This window comes from Vipera ursinii, assembly GCF_947247035.1.
Source record: "Vipera ursinii genome assembly, chromosome: 5".
Lineage (NCBI taxonomy): Eukaryota > Metazoa > Chordata > Lepidosauria > Squamata > Viperidae > Vipera > Vipera ursinii.
Genome location: NC_139518.1, coordinates 72036607 through 72054179, shown reverse-complemented (window position 1 = coordinate 72054179; position 17573 = coordinate 72036607). Strand labels below are relative to the sequence as shown.

The 17573-nt window shown below is 37.8% G+C and overlaps 1 protein-coding gene across 1 annotated transcript in view; it reads right to left on the bottom strand.

The window, feature by feature from the left end:
• Positions 1-17573, bottom strand: part of PLCE1 (phospholipase C epsilon 1) — a 132445-nt gene that overhangs the window by 39966 nt on the left and 74906 nt on the right. Inside the window, exons 6-9 of the mRNA XM_083364144.1 lie at positions 16135-16349; positions 2729-3404; positions 2279-2461; positions 381-498 (exon numbers count right to left, since the gene is read on the bottom strand). Of these exons, the coding sequence (XP_083220270.1) occupies positions 381-498; positions 2279-2461; positions 2729-3404; positions 16135-16349 (1192 nt within the window). The remainder of the gene's footprint in view (positions 1-380; positions 499-2278; positions 2462-2728; positions 3405-16134; positions 16350-17573) is intronic.

The window sequence follows — 17573 nt, the reverse complement described above, 5'->3', positions numbered from 1 at the left end:
GGAGAGGAACTGCTACAATGTGTATTGCTTATTTCAGCATTGAATTCTCAATTGTATCCCACTTTTAGTGACCACAGTTTGCTACTTTTCCAAATCTGCAGTCATGGCTAACTATAATAATGATTTGTTTTACTTAGCCAGTTTCAGAGTTCTTGGCTGAAGTCTTCTCATTTGAAACTAGCCAAAGTTAGATATTCATCACAATTTTTCACATTGTTAATCTTGAAGGCTGTATGTATGTGTCACATACAGCTCTTGAGGATGTCCTAGTCACGTTTAGCTTTTTATTCACTTTATTATAATTTCCTTGATTGCTGTAAGTTACCCAGTCATTGAGAGTTGAGTGGCATATAAGTTTAATAAAATATTATTATTTTTACCTGGTTCTTCTTGTTCATCAATATCTTGAGGGTCTGAACCACTTCTATTCCGATTTTCCTTAAGAGGTCTTACTTTTCGACTTGCCATCTCGTCATCAGTGCCATCTCCACTTTCACCCTTGAAACAGTGACTTTCTCAATAAACGTCTTAGAAAAACAGTACACATTTCAACCACTTTCTATTCTGTAAGTCTAATCAAACAGCTGGTGAAAGGCTATGAAAGTTGCATACAGAACAGAAGGAGTAACAATATTCATTAGTGGGTCAAGCTAGGCATTTTTAAAAATAAAATATCTTTGGAAAAGCAAGCAATGATTTTAACTGGATAGCATGACTGAAGGAAGAATGGTAATAAAACCTGAATATAATTGGATTCTGAGCAGCATAGAAAAATGGTATTTTCTGCATAATCAAAAATAGCATTTCACTTTCAAATGTATGTTATTCCATTCTCCTTAGGTTTGAAAATACAAAGACCAACCTCAGAAGTCAAAATACCACTGAGAACATTCAATTTCTAATTCTATTTAGTACAGGCATATATATGTGTGTACTATATATGTGGGCACACATGGCTACACATAACCACGTCTTTAATCTAACAGGGACCAAGGCAAATGCCAGTGACAACACTAAAGGCGGCCACTTGTTTAAGGAAGCTTGGTTTTCAAACCACTCCTCTATCAAACAGCACATAGACCTCCCCCCCTGCATACCAGGCACTAAGGAATTGGGAGGAGGAACGACGTGCACGATATGAAGGCAAACAGTGCAAGCATTCACAGAGCGCCTCATTGTATCAAAATCAAGATTGCACAACCACACAACCACCCTGCATTGTAGAACACAGGGAAGAAGAGAAACAACTATTTATTTATTTATTTATTTTTATTCCATTTATATCCCGCCCTTCTCCAAAGAACCTCTGGTATAAGAACCTCTGGTATAACACAGGCAATGATTAGAGCTATGGCTACAACATATGGAACTATCAGCAATCCACTTTTGACAACAGACAACTACATCCCTCAAAAATGGATGTGCGACAACTCAAAGAAAATACATATACATATACATACATACACACACCACACACACACACACACATATCTGCATTATATATACTGTTTATATACATATATACACACACACAAATATATATATATATGTGTGTGTGTGTGTGTAAATTTATTGCTAACAAAGAATTAAAGGGAGACTGATATGCATTTCAAACTTATTTGTTCTCATCAGTCAGCCATACCCTTCTGAGATTTGAACCTGGGCCGATTGCACCTTAGGCAATTGTTCTAACCTTTAGGCCACTGGCTCTTTCTCACTTTGTTAGCTGAGAAGCAAGGGAGATATGTGTTAAATGTTTGTTAAGTATTTAGATTACCTTGCTAGGCCCCAAATATGGGACAAATCTTATTTCCTGTTTCAGCCTAACCCAAGGCCATCAACAGGCAGTAGTCACAGTAGTGACAGCTCATATTTGTGTAAATTTATTGCTAACAAGGTTTGAATCCCAGAAGGGTATGGCTGACTGATGAGAACAAATAAGTTTGAAATGCATATCAGTCTCCCTTTAATTCTTTGTTAGCAATAAATTTACACAAATATGAGCTGTCACTACTGTGACTACTGCCTGTTGATGGCCTTGGTTAGGCTGAAACAGGAAATAAGATTTGTCCCATGTTTGGGGCCTAGCAAGGTAATCTAAATACTTAACATTTTATATATATATATATATAATAAATGAAATTTAAAGAACTAAGGTTTATTTAATAAGGTTTATTTAAACTAAGGTTTATTTATGTAAAAATTCACTCTGACAGGTAAAAACATAATAAATCTTAAATAATCCATGTAATAATATTAACTAACAAAAGATTCCTACCCTCATGAGCACTTTTTTTTTCTTCTTAGCTGCACTGATTCCTAAAGTGTTGTTTCTTTGCACACCTGGCTTCTCTATGCTTTTTGCCAAATTTCCCGAGCTTGCATTTCTCGTACTCCAGCGTCTCCCTCCGAATAACTCAACCGCTTGAGCCAAGGTTGGACCCTCGTATCGGCCATCCTCCTAATAAATGTATTTAACTTTATTAACATGTATAATCTACATAATTAAAGAGAAATAGTTTATATTCTTTTAATTGTGTGCAGATGTGTTAGAAAAGAATAGAGTGTAGGAATGGAAAATATATATATATATATATATATATATATATATATATATATATATATATATATATATATATATATATATATATATATATATATATATATATATATATATATATATATATATATATATGATAGGAAAAGGGAGAATTATAGTTCACTTTACCTGATAGAGGCTGACGTACTGTTTCCGCAGCCACTGTAACCTCTGATCAGGAAATCTCCTCATCTTCCTTATAGCATTAATTAATTCCAGCAATCCATGAAACAACATTTTAACCGTATATTTTGGAGCCACAAAGTGCAGCAATTTGTTTTCAGTAGTTTGAAGTCCATATAATAATGTTATACCATTCTCTTCAAGAGTCATGTTTAAAAGGTTATTCTGGATGCATACCGCATGCATATCAATGCCGGAGTGTCCCATATACACAGCTTTCGCTGACAGCAGGTCTAAGAAACCCTCGGCCACTCCATTTAATCCAGTACAGCCAAGAAACTGAAATTTTCCAAGGTCAGTGGTGCTACCTAATGTGCTAAGTTTTATTTTAGAATTTGCACAGCAAGCAATGGTTGGCTTTGTCCATATCAGTGTACTATTGTCAGGTTGAAGCTGAAGGAAACAACGAGCTGATAAGTGAGTTTCTTGATCATAACGTATGACGGTTGCGCCTTGCAACATGAACTGATGGACATCAGCTCTGATTGACAGCACATACCAGGGAATTATCTCTATTCCATGGCCGAAAGCTTCTTGTTGTTCTTCAGCAGCCTGGGTAGCCCACTCTTTGGACTGCTCAAATATGTCATTTTCAGAATCTGACAGCTCTCCAGTTGTTAAGCTGAGTAGAAACCAAGATACAGTGAGCCTTTATTTGCAAAGATTAGCATGTGACGTTATTTCACCATGCAATTTTGTAAAGTAATATACAGTTGTGCATGATGGCCTTGCAATGTGTTATATATGTAAAATATTTTAACATTAATGTTGAAGTCATATTTTCTCAATGAGCTTCATTTGTAACAAAAGGGGTGTTTTATAAAAAAAATAACATGGTAAAATTATTTCATTTATTTAGACATTTATATTCTGCTTATTTTCCAAAGAGTTCTTATGAGTAAATCCCCATGTCACCAATGTTGGTTTTGCTTTTTTAATAAAAATATAGTAGAGTTAATAAATGTTTATTATTTCAGGCAAATTAAAAGTATATTCAAAAGAAAGTGAGGATTGATAAGACACCAGCATTCAAAATGTATGCATTAGATTTTCTTTCTCTTTCTTGCTCATTTAAAAAAAGTGGAAAATATACATGCATGTGCACACACAAAAAAAAATCAAGAAAAGACTCTTCCTATGGCTTAAGGAATGCAATCATGGAAAAGATCTGAGAAATATACTTAAAACAGTTCAGCATCACAAATTATTCAATACATGCCAAAGCCATAATGTTCAACCTAAGTGATGGACAAGTCTGTAATAATATGATTACATGATTCATATATTTATGAGCCCAAAGCATGGCACTAGAAAATAGATTTCAAAAAGCACTATTACATTAAAGCAGTGGTGGCACATTGTTTAGAATGCAATATTGAGGCTCTACCTGTAGTTTGATCCTGACTGGCTAAGCCTTCCATCCTTACAAGGTCAGTAAAATGAGGAGTCCGGTTTGCGGCCACCACAGCCATTTGGAAAGTGAGCTCCATCTTCCACGTCCAATTTTGCATAGCTGAGGGACCCTCGAAAGGGTCAAAAGTCACCCTCTAGGGGCGACCAGCAATGAGGGGATCCCCGCTTGATCACGGGAGGGCGGTAGCCCTTCCACTTGATCCTGCATAGCCCTCCAAACTGGCAGATGAAAGACTGGCCATAGAAATATGGCTCGTCACCAGGCTGCAGACAGCCGAAGTCAAACTTACCACCAGGCACCTACAAAGCAGCGCGGATGAGACTGGGTGAGATCTGAACCTCTCTTCAATCCTAACTATTTTTTCTACCTATATAAGCTGCCTAAAGTATTTTCCCCCCTGTGGAGAGAGGGAAGGGAAATTCTATCCCACCCTCTAATAACAGTGGTAACTGACTAGCCAGGGGAGTTTAAGACATTAAAACAATAACCTGATTTTAACTGGATTTCTATCTTTCCAAAACTTGAGGACTAAAGGACTTCCTATTTTTATTGAAGATTTGGGTTTTTACTTACAAAAAAGAAGTAAAATTGAAAAAAAGACTATAATAATCTTGGATTTTTTTAAAAAAAAAATCCTAAATGGTATGGGTGACATCCTGTGGCTAAACCTGATATTACAACCTGTTATTGTCTTAAAGAGACTTGGCTTGAAGCCCAGACTATAGATAAAACTTTTGTAACCTTGGCAATCAGCTGTGAGAAGCCCAGCTGTGTTCTATACTCAGTGATAAAATTATTTTCATTCTCTGACTGTAAAGCTTCCAATTCACACCACTAAGAGAACATGGACGAAGATCAGGAACAGATTTTATTTATGTTGAAAGCAATTCATGAAACTATTCTTAAAGCCACTGATGAAATAAGAGGCTACAGAAAAGAACAAGATGTCAGGCCAGATATACGAACCCAAACTTTGATTACAACCAAAGAGTTAACTACACAGAATATAATAGAAGAAATGGAGCAATCAAATATTACGATAGAAGATTCAACTGATCAACAAACACAGTTAACGGAAAACTCAGAAAAGGGATTGACAACTTTAAAAATGGAAAAGACTTTCTATATAAACCAGAAGAAACCTGAGGATCAAGATGAACAGACAGAAGGGAAGATAAACATTTCAGGACAAGTACGCCGAGAGAGAAAAATAGAGAGACAATTTGTTAGCCCCTTCAAAAAAAATGGTGACCGGATGGCCTTTCTTATTTCAAATAATATATATAATAACAGAGGGAGATATATACGATGATTTAAAAACACGAATATGGAAGGCGAGTTGGCAAACAAAGAAAGCTAGAATAAGGCTGAAGAAAATTGGGGCTTTGATTTATTAGTAAGGATTAAAATAGAATATACTCAATTTGACAAGATCCGTACTTTGAACGCTAGATTTTGTTATGAACTGAGATAAAGAAAACTGTGGTTACTTTACAATTTGAAAGTATAAATATTAAAAGTTAATTTTGAACATTGATATGTTTATAAAGGTTGAATATAAAGCTAATTTATATATATATATATATATATATATATATATATATATATATATATATATATATATGCTAAAATATATTGATAAATGTAATAAACATGTTTCTACTTAGCTGATATAAAAACTGTACTAGCTTAAATATGAGATAATAGACATTAAGAGAAAAAGAAGAAGTATTTGATGCTGAAACGAGAAAATTTGGTTACTAAATTTAAGATGTTTGGAAATTAATAGAAAATAAGAATGTTGTATCGTATTATTAATTAGTTGATGTAAGATGGTGAGAAATAGAATATATTCAAATAGATAAGATGTGTATTCTGAATATTAGACTTTGTGATGTATAGTGATAATGGGAACTTTGGTTACTTAAAACTTGGAAACTATACATATTAAATGTTAAGTTAAATATTAATGGGAAATTAAAAACTGGGGGAAACTAATTAGGACATTGATTGTCTATAAAGACTGAATGTTAAAATAATAAGGATACGTATAAGCCAAAAAATATTGATAAATATAAGAATATCATTTTTATTTAATTGATTTAATAAGAATTGTATTAGTTTAAACAGGAGACAGTAAATACTAAGGGGAAAAGAGAGGAAAAACTTAATGTAGCAGCTTGGGATTTGTACTAAAGATACTTGTATGTCATTGTATTATTGATTAACCCAGCCGCTACGCGGCTTTTCAAATACTTAAATGTAAAATTAGAAAATCAATAAAACATTTTTTTTTAAAATGAGGAATCCAATTGTTGGGAGCAATTTGCTAAGATTGTAAACTGCTCAGAGAGTGCTATAAGTCTAGGTGCTATTGCTATTATGGATTTGAAGTAAAGAAATATTGCAAGTTTTTTCAAAAACTCACAACTAAACATTTTAGAGTATGGAGAAATTATTCCAAGTTTATTGCTGTAAAAATGTACTGCTACAGAAATCAACATTGTTCATCAAAAGTATGTGTCGAAACTGAAATGAACAGTTGGAACAGAGAATGACATGGTTATTTTTATTCCACTGAAACTCATCACTGCTTCAATCTCCAACAATTCTCACATTTGAGAATTTTTTAAAAGACTTCAGTTTGCCGTAAAAGAATGCTGAAGGATGAAATTTTAGGCAGTAATATTTTCAATACAATCAAAATGAATGTGTTTTGCTGCTTCATTTTACCAAAAACGGCTATGACTGAGATAGAAAAACAAGTACTTGAATAATGAGAAAAAGATAAAGAATATAAAGTTCAGTTTAGTAGCACTTTAAGTGGCATTCTACTGAAACAAAGAAAAAAATGTAAAAAAAATCAAAGCCAGCCAATAGGAATGTAATTACCAAATCCAGCTTAGAGATACAGTGTACTGCCTCCATTTTTCTTCATTCTAATGCCTGAAAATGTCTATTTATTTTTAGGGAAAGCCTTTCAAGGTTAGTATCCAAGAAATAAAATGTTTCAAAGAAAACATAAGCTTCAATTAATAATAAGCTAATTCCCCCCCAAAAAAGCTGTTAATTGTTAAACAACAATCCAAGGCTTTTCAAACACTTTTTAGATGTCAAGAGGTGAAATGAAAGGACAAGAAGATCAGCCAAACATCACATATTGTTCATATGCCCAGAAAAAACTGATGCCAGATGATAATTACATTAGAAGCCCTTTTGTCAGGAAGCAAAGATGACTTCACATACATATTAAGGGAATGAGCACATTTAGAAAAAGGCATTTGTGTTTCCTGCACAAATGTTGATTAACTGAAATTAATATAGCCATCATTGTTTAAAATTATTATGAGGTCAGGTTGTTTGTGATGTTTCTTTTCACAGCCGGGCAGCTATGCAAATATAGACAAAGATGAACTATACAGTCTTCAGTATGTTTCACCATCATTTCCTCTTCTTCCTTTTATTACCTCTAGTAATCATGAAATTCAGGATGATTACTTGTAATTATTCATTGTTTATGTAATTATAGCCATGGCTGTCCATTTCTACAAATTTTTGCTCAAAACCATTTGAAACTGTGTTGTCAGTGCAAGATGCCACCTTTTATTTATGTTCAAATAATTTGTCCACCACTTCCTAGAACCGTTCCACAGCTACTTCAAATAAAAGAAAAACTACCACTTTGCTAAAGACCAGGTGGATTAATTATGTGAAGGACCAGGTGATCATTCAAAACAACCAAGTAATTATTGTTAGTCTTCATGAGGGAATAATTGTTTACCTTCAGTTATTTATTTATTCAAATTCATTACAGCTGCCTAACTTAATGGAGTTTTTGGTATAATAATAATAATAATAATAATAATAATAATAATAATAATAATAATAATAATAATAATAATAATAATAATAATAATAATAATAATAATTAAAAAAAACAGTTGGAAGGGACCTTGGAGGTCATCTAGTCCAACCCCCTGCTCAGGCAGGAAACCCTATACCATTTCAGGCAAATGGCTGTCCAGTCCCTTCTTAAAAACTTCCAGTGTTGGAGCATTCACCACTTCTGGAGGCAGGTTGTTTCACTGGTTAATTGTTCTAACTGTCAGGAAGTTTCTCCTTAGTTCTAGGTTGCTTCTCTCCTTGACTAGTTTCCATCCGTTCCATTTATTTGGTTGTGAAATATAACACAAGAGAAGAATAGAAGACAGCACTGCAAAGAATGCATCCAGGTAGCAATCTTCAATAAGAGTATTTCAAGCAAAAATGTAACTTTGATCGAGGAGGAATGCGTGGATCTGGCATGCATTACAGAAACCTGGTTGGGCTCGGAGGGAGGGGTCCCTCTGACCGAGTTATGTCCCCCAGGTTTCCGTGTGCTACACCAGCCACGGGCTCAGGGTAGGGGTGGAGGGGTGGCGGTGGTTATTCGGGAGACTCTATGTCCGCGGGAGACCACCTTCGTCCAGATAGGCAGGAGTGAGTCCCTCCTCCTGAGATGTGGCCCTCGGGTTCAGATGGGCTTGTTGCTTACATACCTGGCACCCAGCTGTGTGGCAGCAGCCCTGCCCGGGCTGCTCGACACCCTCTCAGGATTGGCGGTTGAGTTCCCCAGGCTTATAGTTCTGGGTGACTTCAACCTGCCTTCCCTGGGAGGGTCGTTGGAGTTAGCTCGGGAGTTCATGGCTTCCATGACGGCCATGGACCTGACCCAAGTAATTCAGGGCCCTACTCATGTGGGGGGTCACACTCTCGACCTAGTGTTTTTATCTGGACAGTGGTTGGATGATCTGGGAGGGGGTTCGCCAGCTATTGTCCCCCTGTCATGGTCCAATCATTATCTCCTGCGGCTGGTCTTCCGTTATGCCACCCCCTGCCGCTGGGCTGCGGAACTGACCAGGTGGTTCCGCCCCAGGCACCTAATGGACCCAGATCAGTTCCAGATGGCGCTTGCGTCTATACCTATCACCCTCATTCACAGCCCGGCCGATGCCTTGGTGGATGCCTGGGAAAAGGCGGCCACCGAGGCACTCGACCGTGTGGTACCCTGACCCGGCACAGATCCCGTTGGGCTCCATGGTTTTCTGTGGAGCTCCAGGAGATGAAGCGTCGGAGACGGGGTCTAGAGAGCTGTTGGAGGTCCAGCCGATCCAAATCTGACCGATGGCAGTTAAGAACCTTTATAAGGTCTTATCTTGCGGCGATGAGGACGGCGAAGGCTAATTACTTCTCTGCCCTCATCGCGTCCGCAGATAATCACCCGGCCGCCCTGTTTAGGGTGACTCGCTCCTTTCTTAACCAGGAGGTGAAGGAGGATCCCTCACAGTGTCAGGCCAAGGAGTTTAGTCACCATCTGACGGACAAAATCGCTCAGATCCGGGCCGGTTTGGACTCTGACTGGGCAGAGTCTGACGTGGAGGAATCGGACAGCCTTGAGCATGTTATCTGGACTGAGTTCGATCCTGTTTCCCCTGCCCCTGATTTTCGTTCGTTCCGCTGGGACCTGAAGACCTGGCTCTTTGAGCTTTCCGGCCAGGACTGAGGATTTTTTAATTTTTTAACTTATTGTAATTGGGTTTTTAATCAGAATTATAGGGGTTTTATATTTTAATTAAGGATAATTTAATCTATTTTAATTGTTATTAATTTTTGTATTGTGATGTTGTTTTAATTGCCTTGTGAACCGCGCGGAGTCCTGCGGGAGAAGGGCGGTATATAAGTTTAATAAATAATAATAATAATAATAATAATGATGATGTGGACAGGATTATGAGGAGGCTGAGCTCCACCACCTGTTTATTGGACCTGTGTCCCTCCTGGCTGATTTATGCGGCTCGGGAGGAGACACAAAGCTGGTTCCAGGCAGTAATAACTGCCTCTTTGAGGGAGGGTGTTTTCCCCGCCACCTTGAAGGAAGAAGCCTGGCCTGGACCCAGCGATTTTGAATAACTATCGTCCGGTCTCCAACCTTCGCTTTTTGGCGAAGGTTGTTGAGAGTGTGGTGGCGCATCAGCTTCCTCTGTTCCGGGAGGAAACTGATTATCTTGACCCGTACCAATCGGGTTTCAGGCCCGGGCACAGCACGGAGACGGCATTGGTCGCGCTGGTGAATGATCTCTGGCGGGCTCGGGACAGGGGTTGTTCCTCTGTCCTAGTCCTATTAGACCTCTCAGCGACTTTTGATACCATCGACCATGGTATCCTACTGCGGCGTCTCAGGGGGTTGGGAGTGGGAGGCACTGTTTTACAGTGGTTCTCCTCCTATCTCCTAGGCCGCTCGCAGTCGGTGTTGACGGGAGGGCAGAGATCCGCCCCGAGGCCTCTTGTTTGTGGAGTTCCTCAGGGGTCAGTTCTCTCTCCCCTCCTGTTCAACATCTATATGAAGCCACTGGGCGAGATCATTCGTGGTTTCAGGGTGGGGTATCATCAGTATGCTGATGATACCCAACTTTTTTCTCCACCCCGAACCAACCCAGCGATGCCCTCGCCGTGATGTCCCGTTGCCTGGAGGTGGTCCAGGTCTGGATGGGGAGAAACAGGCTACGTCTCAATCCTGCCAAGACTGAGTGGCTGTGCATACCAGCATCTCGGGTTAACCAGTTTATTCCATCATTAACGATGGGGGGTGAGGTGTTACCCCCCGTTGATAGGGCTCATAACTTGGGTGTCCTCCTGGATTCACGGCTCAGTTTTGAAGATCACATAGGAGCCGTGACCTGAGGGGCTTTTGCCCAGGTTCGCCTGGTGCGCCAGTTGTGACCCTACCTGGACCGAGATGCGCTATGCACAGTCACTCATGCGCTCGTGACCTCCCGGTTAGACTACTGCCCTTGAGGACCACTCAGAGGCTTCAGCTGGTGCAGAATGCAGCCGCGCAAGTTGTGATGGGGGTTTCCCAATACTCCCATGTAACACCTCTACTCCGCGAGCTGCATTGGCTTCCGGTTGCCCTCCGGGTGAGGTTCAAGGTGCTGGTGATGACCTATAAAGCCCTAAATGGCTTGGGTCCGGGATATTTGAGGGAACACCTGCTGCCAGCATCAAGTTCCCTTCATCCTGTGCTCTCCCACAGGGAGGGCCTTCTCAGGGTGCTGTCGCTAAAAGACTGCCGGCGGATAACACCCAGGGGAGGGCCTTCTCTGTGGGTGCGCCTGCCCTTTGGAACCAGCTGCTCGTGGAGCTTAGGACTGCCCCCGACCTTCGTTCATTTCGCCGGGACCTAAAGACCTGGCTCTTTGAGCTTCCCTGCCCAAGCTGAGAGTTTTTAATTGGGGTTTTTATATTTTTACTTTAGGGATCGAATTTAATCATTTTTAATTGTTTCTTAATTTTTGTATTGTATTGATGTTTTAAACACCTTGTAAACCATCCTGAGTCGAACAAGTAAAATGATCCATGATTTACAGTACATGTAAAACAGTAATAATGTAATAAAGCTGATTTCTAATCAGTTCTTTCATTGGTCTGTTTTGAAGAAAATTCCAAAAGTATTGATTCCTGATTGGTCTGTCTCTGAGCCAGATTTCATTAATGCCAGCACAATAGTTTACACCAGTCAAATGGTCTTTCTTGATACGTTTTAATAGCTTTAAAAGGCTTGGCTTTATAGGCACTTCTAATGATTAATTTGTTACTGCTTGCTTAAAATGCTGTTTTTCAATGTTGATGTTACTGAGATTTGATTTTGATTTTGGCCATGTCCAGATATAAATATACTTTCTTTTCTGCAGTTCTTATGCTTTATTATGAAGACGTCTGGTCTATACCATCGGTTTAATTGGACTGATCATAATAAAGTAGCCTTTCATGTCTCCCATCCCAGTCCCTTTCCTGAATACAATTAAAGTTGTGAACAGGAATGCACGTTTCACACACCTATGCACAAAGAGCTGCAGGACTATAAAACTACTCAACCCCCTCCCAAAGATTGCAGGCCTATAAAGTATTTCTAAACTACCACACTTGTCGCTGACCTTCCTATGATAATACAACTCTTTTCTATCTATGAAATAAACTATTTTTCCCAATGATTTTTCCCCTTGTAGAGCAATAATTTGGAAATTATTTGTTAAAAGGGTGACAATTTCTTTGGGTACAATTCATTGTTCACATATTGCCATATAGAGTGGTACCTCAGAACTCATCGTTAATTGGTTCTGGGAGGTGAGATGAGTACCAAAAACGATGACTACCAAACACATTTTTCCCATAAGGAATAATGTAGTGAGTCACAAGGCAACCAACATGGACAAGTTCTAGCTTGTGCATTGAGTACCAAACAAACAATGAGTACTAGGACAAAATTTTCATGTTAAAATGTGTTGAGTACCAAATTCAATGAGTTTCAAAGCAGCTGAGTACCACTGTACATGTAATGTTTAAGAAAAACTGCTTACTTGCAAATACATCACCCATCTCTGCACAAAAACAAAAATATGTCCCTTCTATGACTGAAGGAAAAGTAGGTAGAATCGAGGGGGAAAAAGTTAGTTTTAAAATTTCATTGAAATTGCCATGTTTGCATGCTCACAAGTCACATTTTCAGGGCAATGGCAGAAGAAAAAATGGTGACTTCCTCTGCTGACTCCAAAGCCACTACCAAAATCCTGACAAAATTACTGCTATGAGTATTTCTCTCTAAACAGATTGTCTTTGTTTAACAGGAACAACAACAACAAAAAGAGGATGAAAGATGAACTGATGACTAAGAGACGGTGACATCTGGATGCTCAGTGAATTTGGATGAATAAGCATATCGCACATGAAAATGTTTCCTGGAAGCAATGTTTCTATTTTGTAATGTAATTATTTTATAATTTTATTATAATTATATGGCAGAATTGCCTTCAGAAGCTTGCAAGATCACCAAAAGGTTCATTTTACTTGTTTGCTATGAGATGGGTGGCAAATAAAAGTCAATAAATGGATAAATGCATTTCATGAAAAAATGTAATAGCTGTGTGCTTTGAAACCCATAAAACATTTGGCCTAGGTATTTAATGTTACCTGGAATAGAGAGATATAGATATAGATATAGAGACAGACAGACATATTAGTTTCCTGTTCAAAGAAGATCATAGCATCAATAGCAGTTTATAAATTTAGAATAAAGTTAGGCTGATAGATAGCAACTTCCACAGACCACCCAGTTGAAATTCACAGATGAACAGAATTCTGTTCTTGGATCCTACATATAGGAGAAATTTTATCTCTCTATATCATAGCTGTCGACTCTCAATTCACCAGGAAAAGAGAAATAATAGTGGTTATAATTTTTCTTGGGGATATAGTTGAAGCAACGTAGTCTAAAAAATTTTCATTGCTCTCTCAGAACATTCATTTAGGTGCGTGGTGTTCTGGACTCAGCTGTTTTCTCACCACACACAGAGAATTGGGAGAACAGACAATAACAACCTTCCCATATGTCATAATTAAAACAACACCTGTGCTGAATGGCTGTGCTCTAGTGTGAATATTCAAAGAGTTTATTAGCTCTGATAAGCTCTTCCTAAAATAATTCCAGAATCTCAAATAACATGTCCTTAAAAGTAATGGGATTAGGAACAATAATAAATAACCTTTATTTTGACTGAGTTAGAATGCTATTCCAGCAGGATACAATGTTCTAAGCTAAGTTCAACAGAGATGGCATGATGTTATTCCTGGCATTGCTGACTTATGTCCTAGTGGCATCTGTAGGCTTCTAAAGGTTTTATGTACAAGATGAATTAATTTTGCCTGAAAGTAATTACATCATGAAGGAATATAAAACTTAAAAGAGAAAGATTCCAAAAATCTTAGAGCCACAGTTCCACACATAATTCTTGACAAAAGGACTGAATTTAGAAGTTCAAGTATACCCTTGTTTTAAGTTATGTATTCTCATATATTACAATTGAGAATATACATTTTAAAATGACATATTCAGCTCAGCTGAATGTAATGCTAAAGTTCAAAGTATAATTTAGTTTTTTTAAAAAGGCCTTCCACTTCACAACGCCTCTCTTCCTTTTCTGAGGCTAAGTTCAGAAATTTTTGCTTCCATTTTAAAGTAACTGTTAATTTACTATAATATTCAGGCTTCAAAAAAAACTTACATTAATGTCCTTGAGCTCAACTTGTGATTGAAGGGACATTTAGTTTTCATGGCAACAATACAAAATTGTTTATTTTTTAATTTCCTTATCAAATTTAGATACCACCCATCCCATTGTCTAGGTCAGGGGACCCCAACCACTAGTCCAGGGACCAGGGCTGGTCCACTGCATACCAGACACCGGGCCACGCAAACAAGCGAAGCCCCATATGTGGGATGCAGACAGCACACAAAACCATGCCCCTTCCGGTCCACGGAAAAACTTCTCTCCACAGAACCGGTCGCTGGTGCCCAAAAGGTTAGGGGCCGCTGGTCTAGGTGACTCTGGACTTCCATTGCTTTCTTCTGGGCTGTTTTCTCTGTTTCCTAAATTAACCCACAGCCCTAGTATTTCTTAGCGATCTCTTATCTAATTATATACTTAATCCAGTTGCTTTATGGCTCTGCTAGAGCCGAGGAAGAAACATAGAAACCTATTATTTTCTGAGCCTTGATGCTTCTAAACAAGGAATTAGTTCTATCTTCCCCTTCCAAATGGTTCTTTCTTGATAAGAAAAAAAAAGATGAAAAAATATGGAAGTTTTAGACAAGGAGAGAATGCGGTTAGGATTCCCTGTAAAATTCCCCAAATAACAAGAATTGGAACCACACAAGGAAACCTAAAAAAGGAAGCAGGAACACACCCATCAAACTCTAAACTAGAGATATGCAACCTTGTTTCCTGTTGAATATCATGATTTGATCAATACTTTCAAGTACTGGGATACTCTGCTCCTATATATAAAAGTAGAGAAAACTAGGAGACAGAAGTGGGCACCATCTTTTAAAGGGATCTAAAGGTCACCTCTAAGAATTTAGGCCACATGCTTTCTCCAGCCTCAAATATCTCCATACTCAGTCATGATTTAGAGATAGTTCTGATAATGGTTGCCAATATAACCACATTTAAAAATGTAAGATCTTGTTACTTAATGATGATATTTCTGAACGAAAAAATATGTATAAATGTAAAAAAAGTACAAATGGGAGTTGTAATAACAGTTCATGCCTATGAAATTCATTCTTATTGAGTTGAATTCTGTGGGTATATATTGTTACAAATTTCAAGGGTTACCCATTTTTTTAAATATTTGTATGCTGTATAAGGATGATGCCATTTTGAATATTTAAGATCATGTTCGACCAGATATTTTGGGGCAATTATATGTATTATGTCTTACATTTAAAATTTACATCATAATCTTTTTAATGCTGTAACTATTCTCCAAAGCACCTGAAGGCAAGACAAGAAGCAGTGGATGGAAACTAATCATTGAGAGAAGCAACCTAGAACTAAGGAGAAATTTCCTGACAGAACAATTAATCAGTGGAACAACCTGCCTCCAGAAGCTGTGAATACTCCAACACTGGAGGTTTTTAAGAAGAAACTGGACAGCCATTTGTCTGAAGTGGAATAGGGTTTCCTACCTGAGCAGGGGGGTTGGACTAGATGACCTCCAAGGTCCCTTCCAACTACTACTACTACTACTACTACTACTATTCACACAGTCAGTCAGATGTTCAGTCAGGATTTGGCATTTTTGTCTACCTATCGAGTCCTTACCAAGGACCTGGGATAGGCAGATGTGGATGTTTGATGGTATTATACATATCATCGCAGGATGGAAGTAGTTCCTAGTAAGGCCGCCTTTTGCAATTGACTAATGGCGAATTTCTCAATGCCAATGGTGTTCAAGTGGTGTTCCAGTTGTTTTGGGATTGCACCCAAGGCGCCTACTACTACTACTATTACTACTATTATTATTATTTCTAAATAAATTAAATATTTTTTTAAAAACTTACTGATAGAGAGTTTTGTCCTTCAAAGAATTTTTTCTGGAATTTCCACCTTCATATTCAATAAAGTTATCTTCTCCATCTTCTGACTCCAAGCTTCGATTACAGCTTCGAATTGTTTGAAATATGTAATTAGCCATAGATTCTTTTTCTCTATCATGTAGACCATCTTGACCTATCCTTTGCAAGTAATTATCTTGACCACTATATTCTGCAACAAACTAAAAAAAAAGAAGATACAGTACTATGTTTTCACTTTTTAACTATTCACAGCTATAGATTATTATATAAAAATATATATTTTAGGTATCTTAGGGGTACAAGTAGTTACTGTGTGAATCAGATAACATAGATTATCCCTTAATGTTTCCGGCCAACTGGAATCGCATTAAATCTACTTCCAGCTCAAGGTTCACTCACCCTTCCATCCTTCCAAGATCAGTAAAATGAGGACCAAGATTGTTGGTGGCAGTATGTTGATATTGTAAACTGCTCAGAGAGTGCTGTAAAGCACTATGGAGCGGTATAGAAGTCTAAATGCTGTTGCTATCATTGTTCATACCTATCCAAACAACTTCACAGATATGCCCAGTGGAATTGAATGGGGTCTATTCTTAGATAAATAGGGATAAACTTTCAATGGGAATACATTTTGGCACATACCAAAATGTACTTGCATGCTTGGAATGTCTACCATTCATTTTGCTTCAGCACTTCAGTTCAGCTCACAGAACAGTCTCTGTTCTTGATAACACTGATATTGTTGTTATAGTAAATCTAAAAGGGCATTTATCTGGAAATAACTACAAAAGCAGAGTATTTCACTGAGGAACATGGGAATATATTTATTGCATTTTTGCTGATTTAGAAACCAAGGAAGGATCCAAGAAACTATAACTCATTCAAAAACGTATTTAAAAAATCTAGTAATAGACTATTTTGTATAAGAACTTAATCAGACTTTAAGGATTACATTGAATGTGTGAGTGTGTGTATCTGAGAGAATCATTTAATAACCTTACTAATTAATTCTTGTTTGGTATAGGGAGTCTTCACAGACTTACATGAAAGAAAAGATGATTTTGCCATTTAACCTAGTAATTCTAGTACAGAGTAACACAACTATTCATTTTATTTATTAATTAAAGCTTTTTATATGGCTATCCATCTTGCAATTGCAACTCTGGTCAGCTCACAACACATTAGAATAAAAAAGATTATCAACATCACATAAAAAGCAATAAGTAAGACAACAACCATGTGCAGGCTACTTAATCTTCCAACTTGCATGTTCTGGAGTACATCCAGTTGTAATGCTTTGTGAAAAGCTTGCAGCTCCATGTAAAGTATTCCACGGCAGACCCATAAAGTGCACATTGCAGTTGGGAAGTAACTAAGGTGTGAGGGATGAGGAGCAGTGCATCCCAGTCCAGGAAGGAATGTAG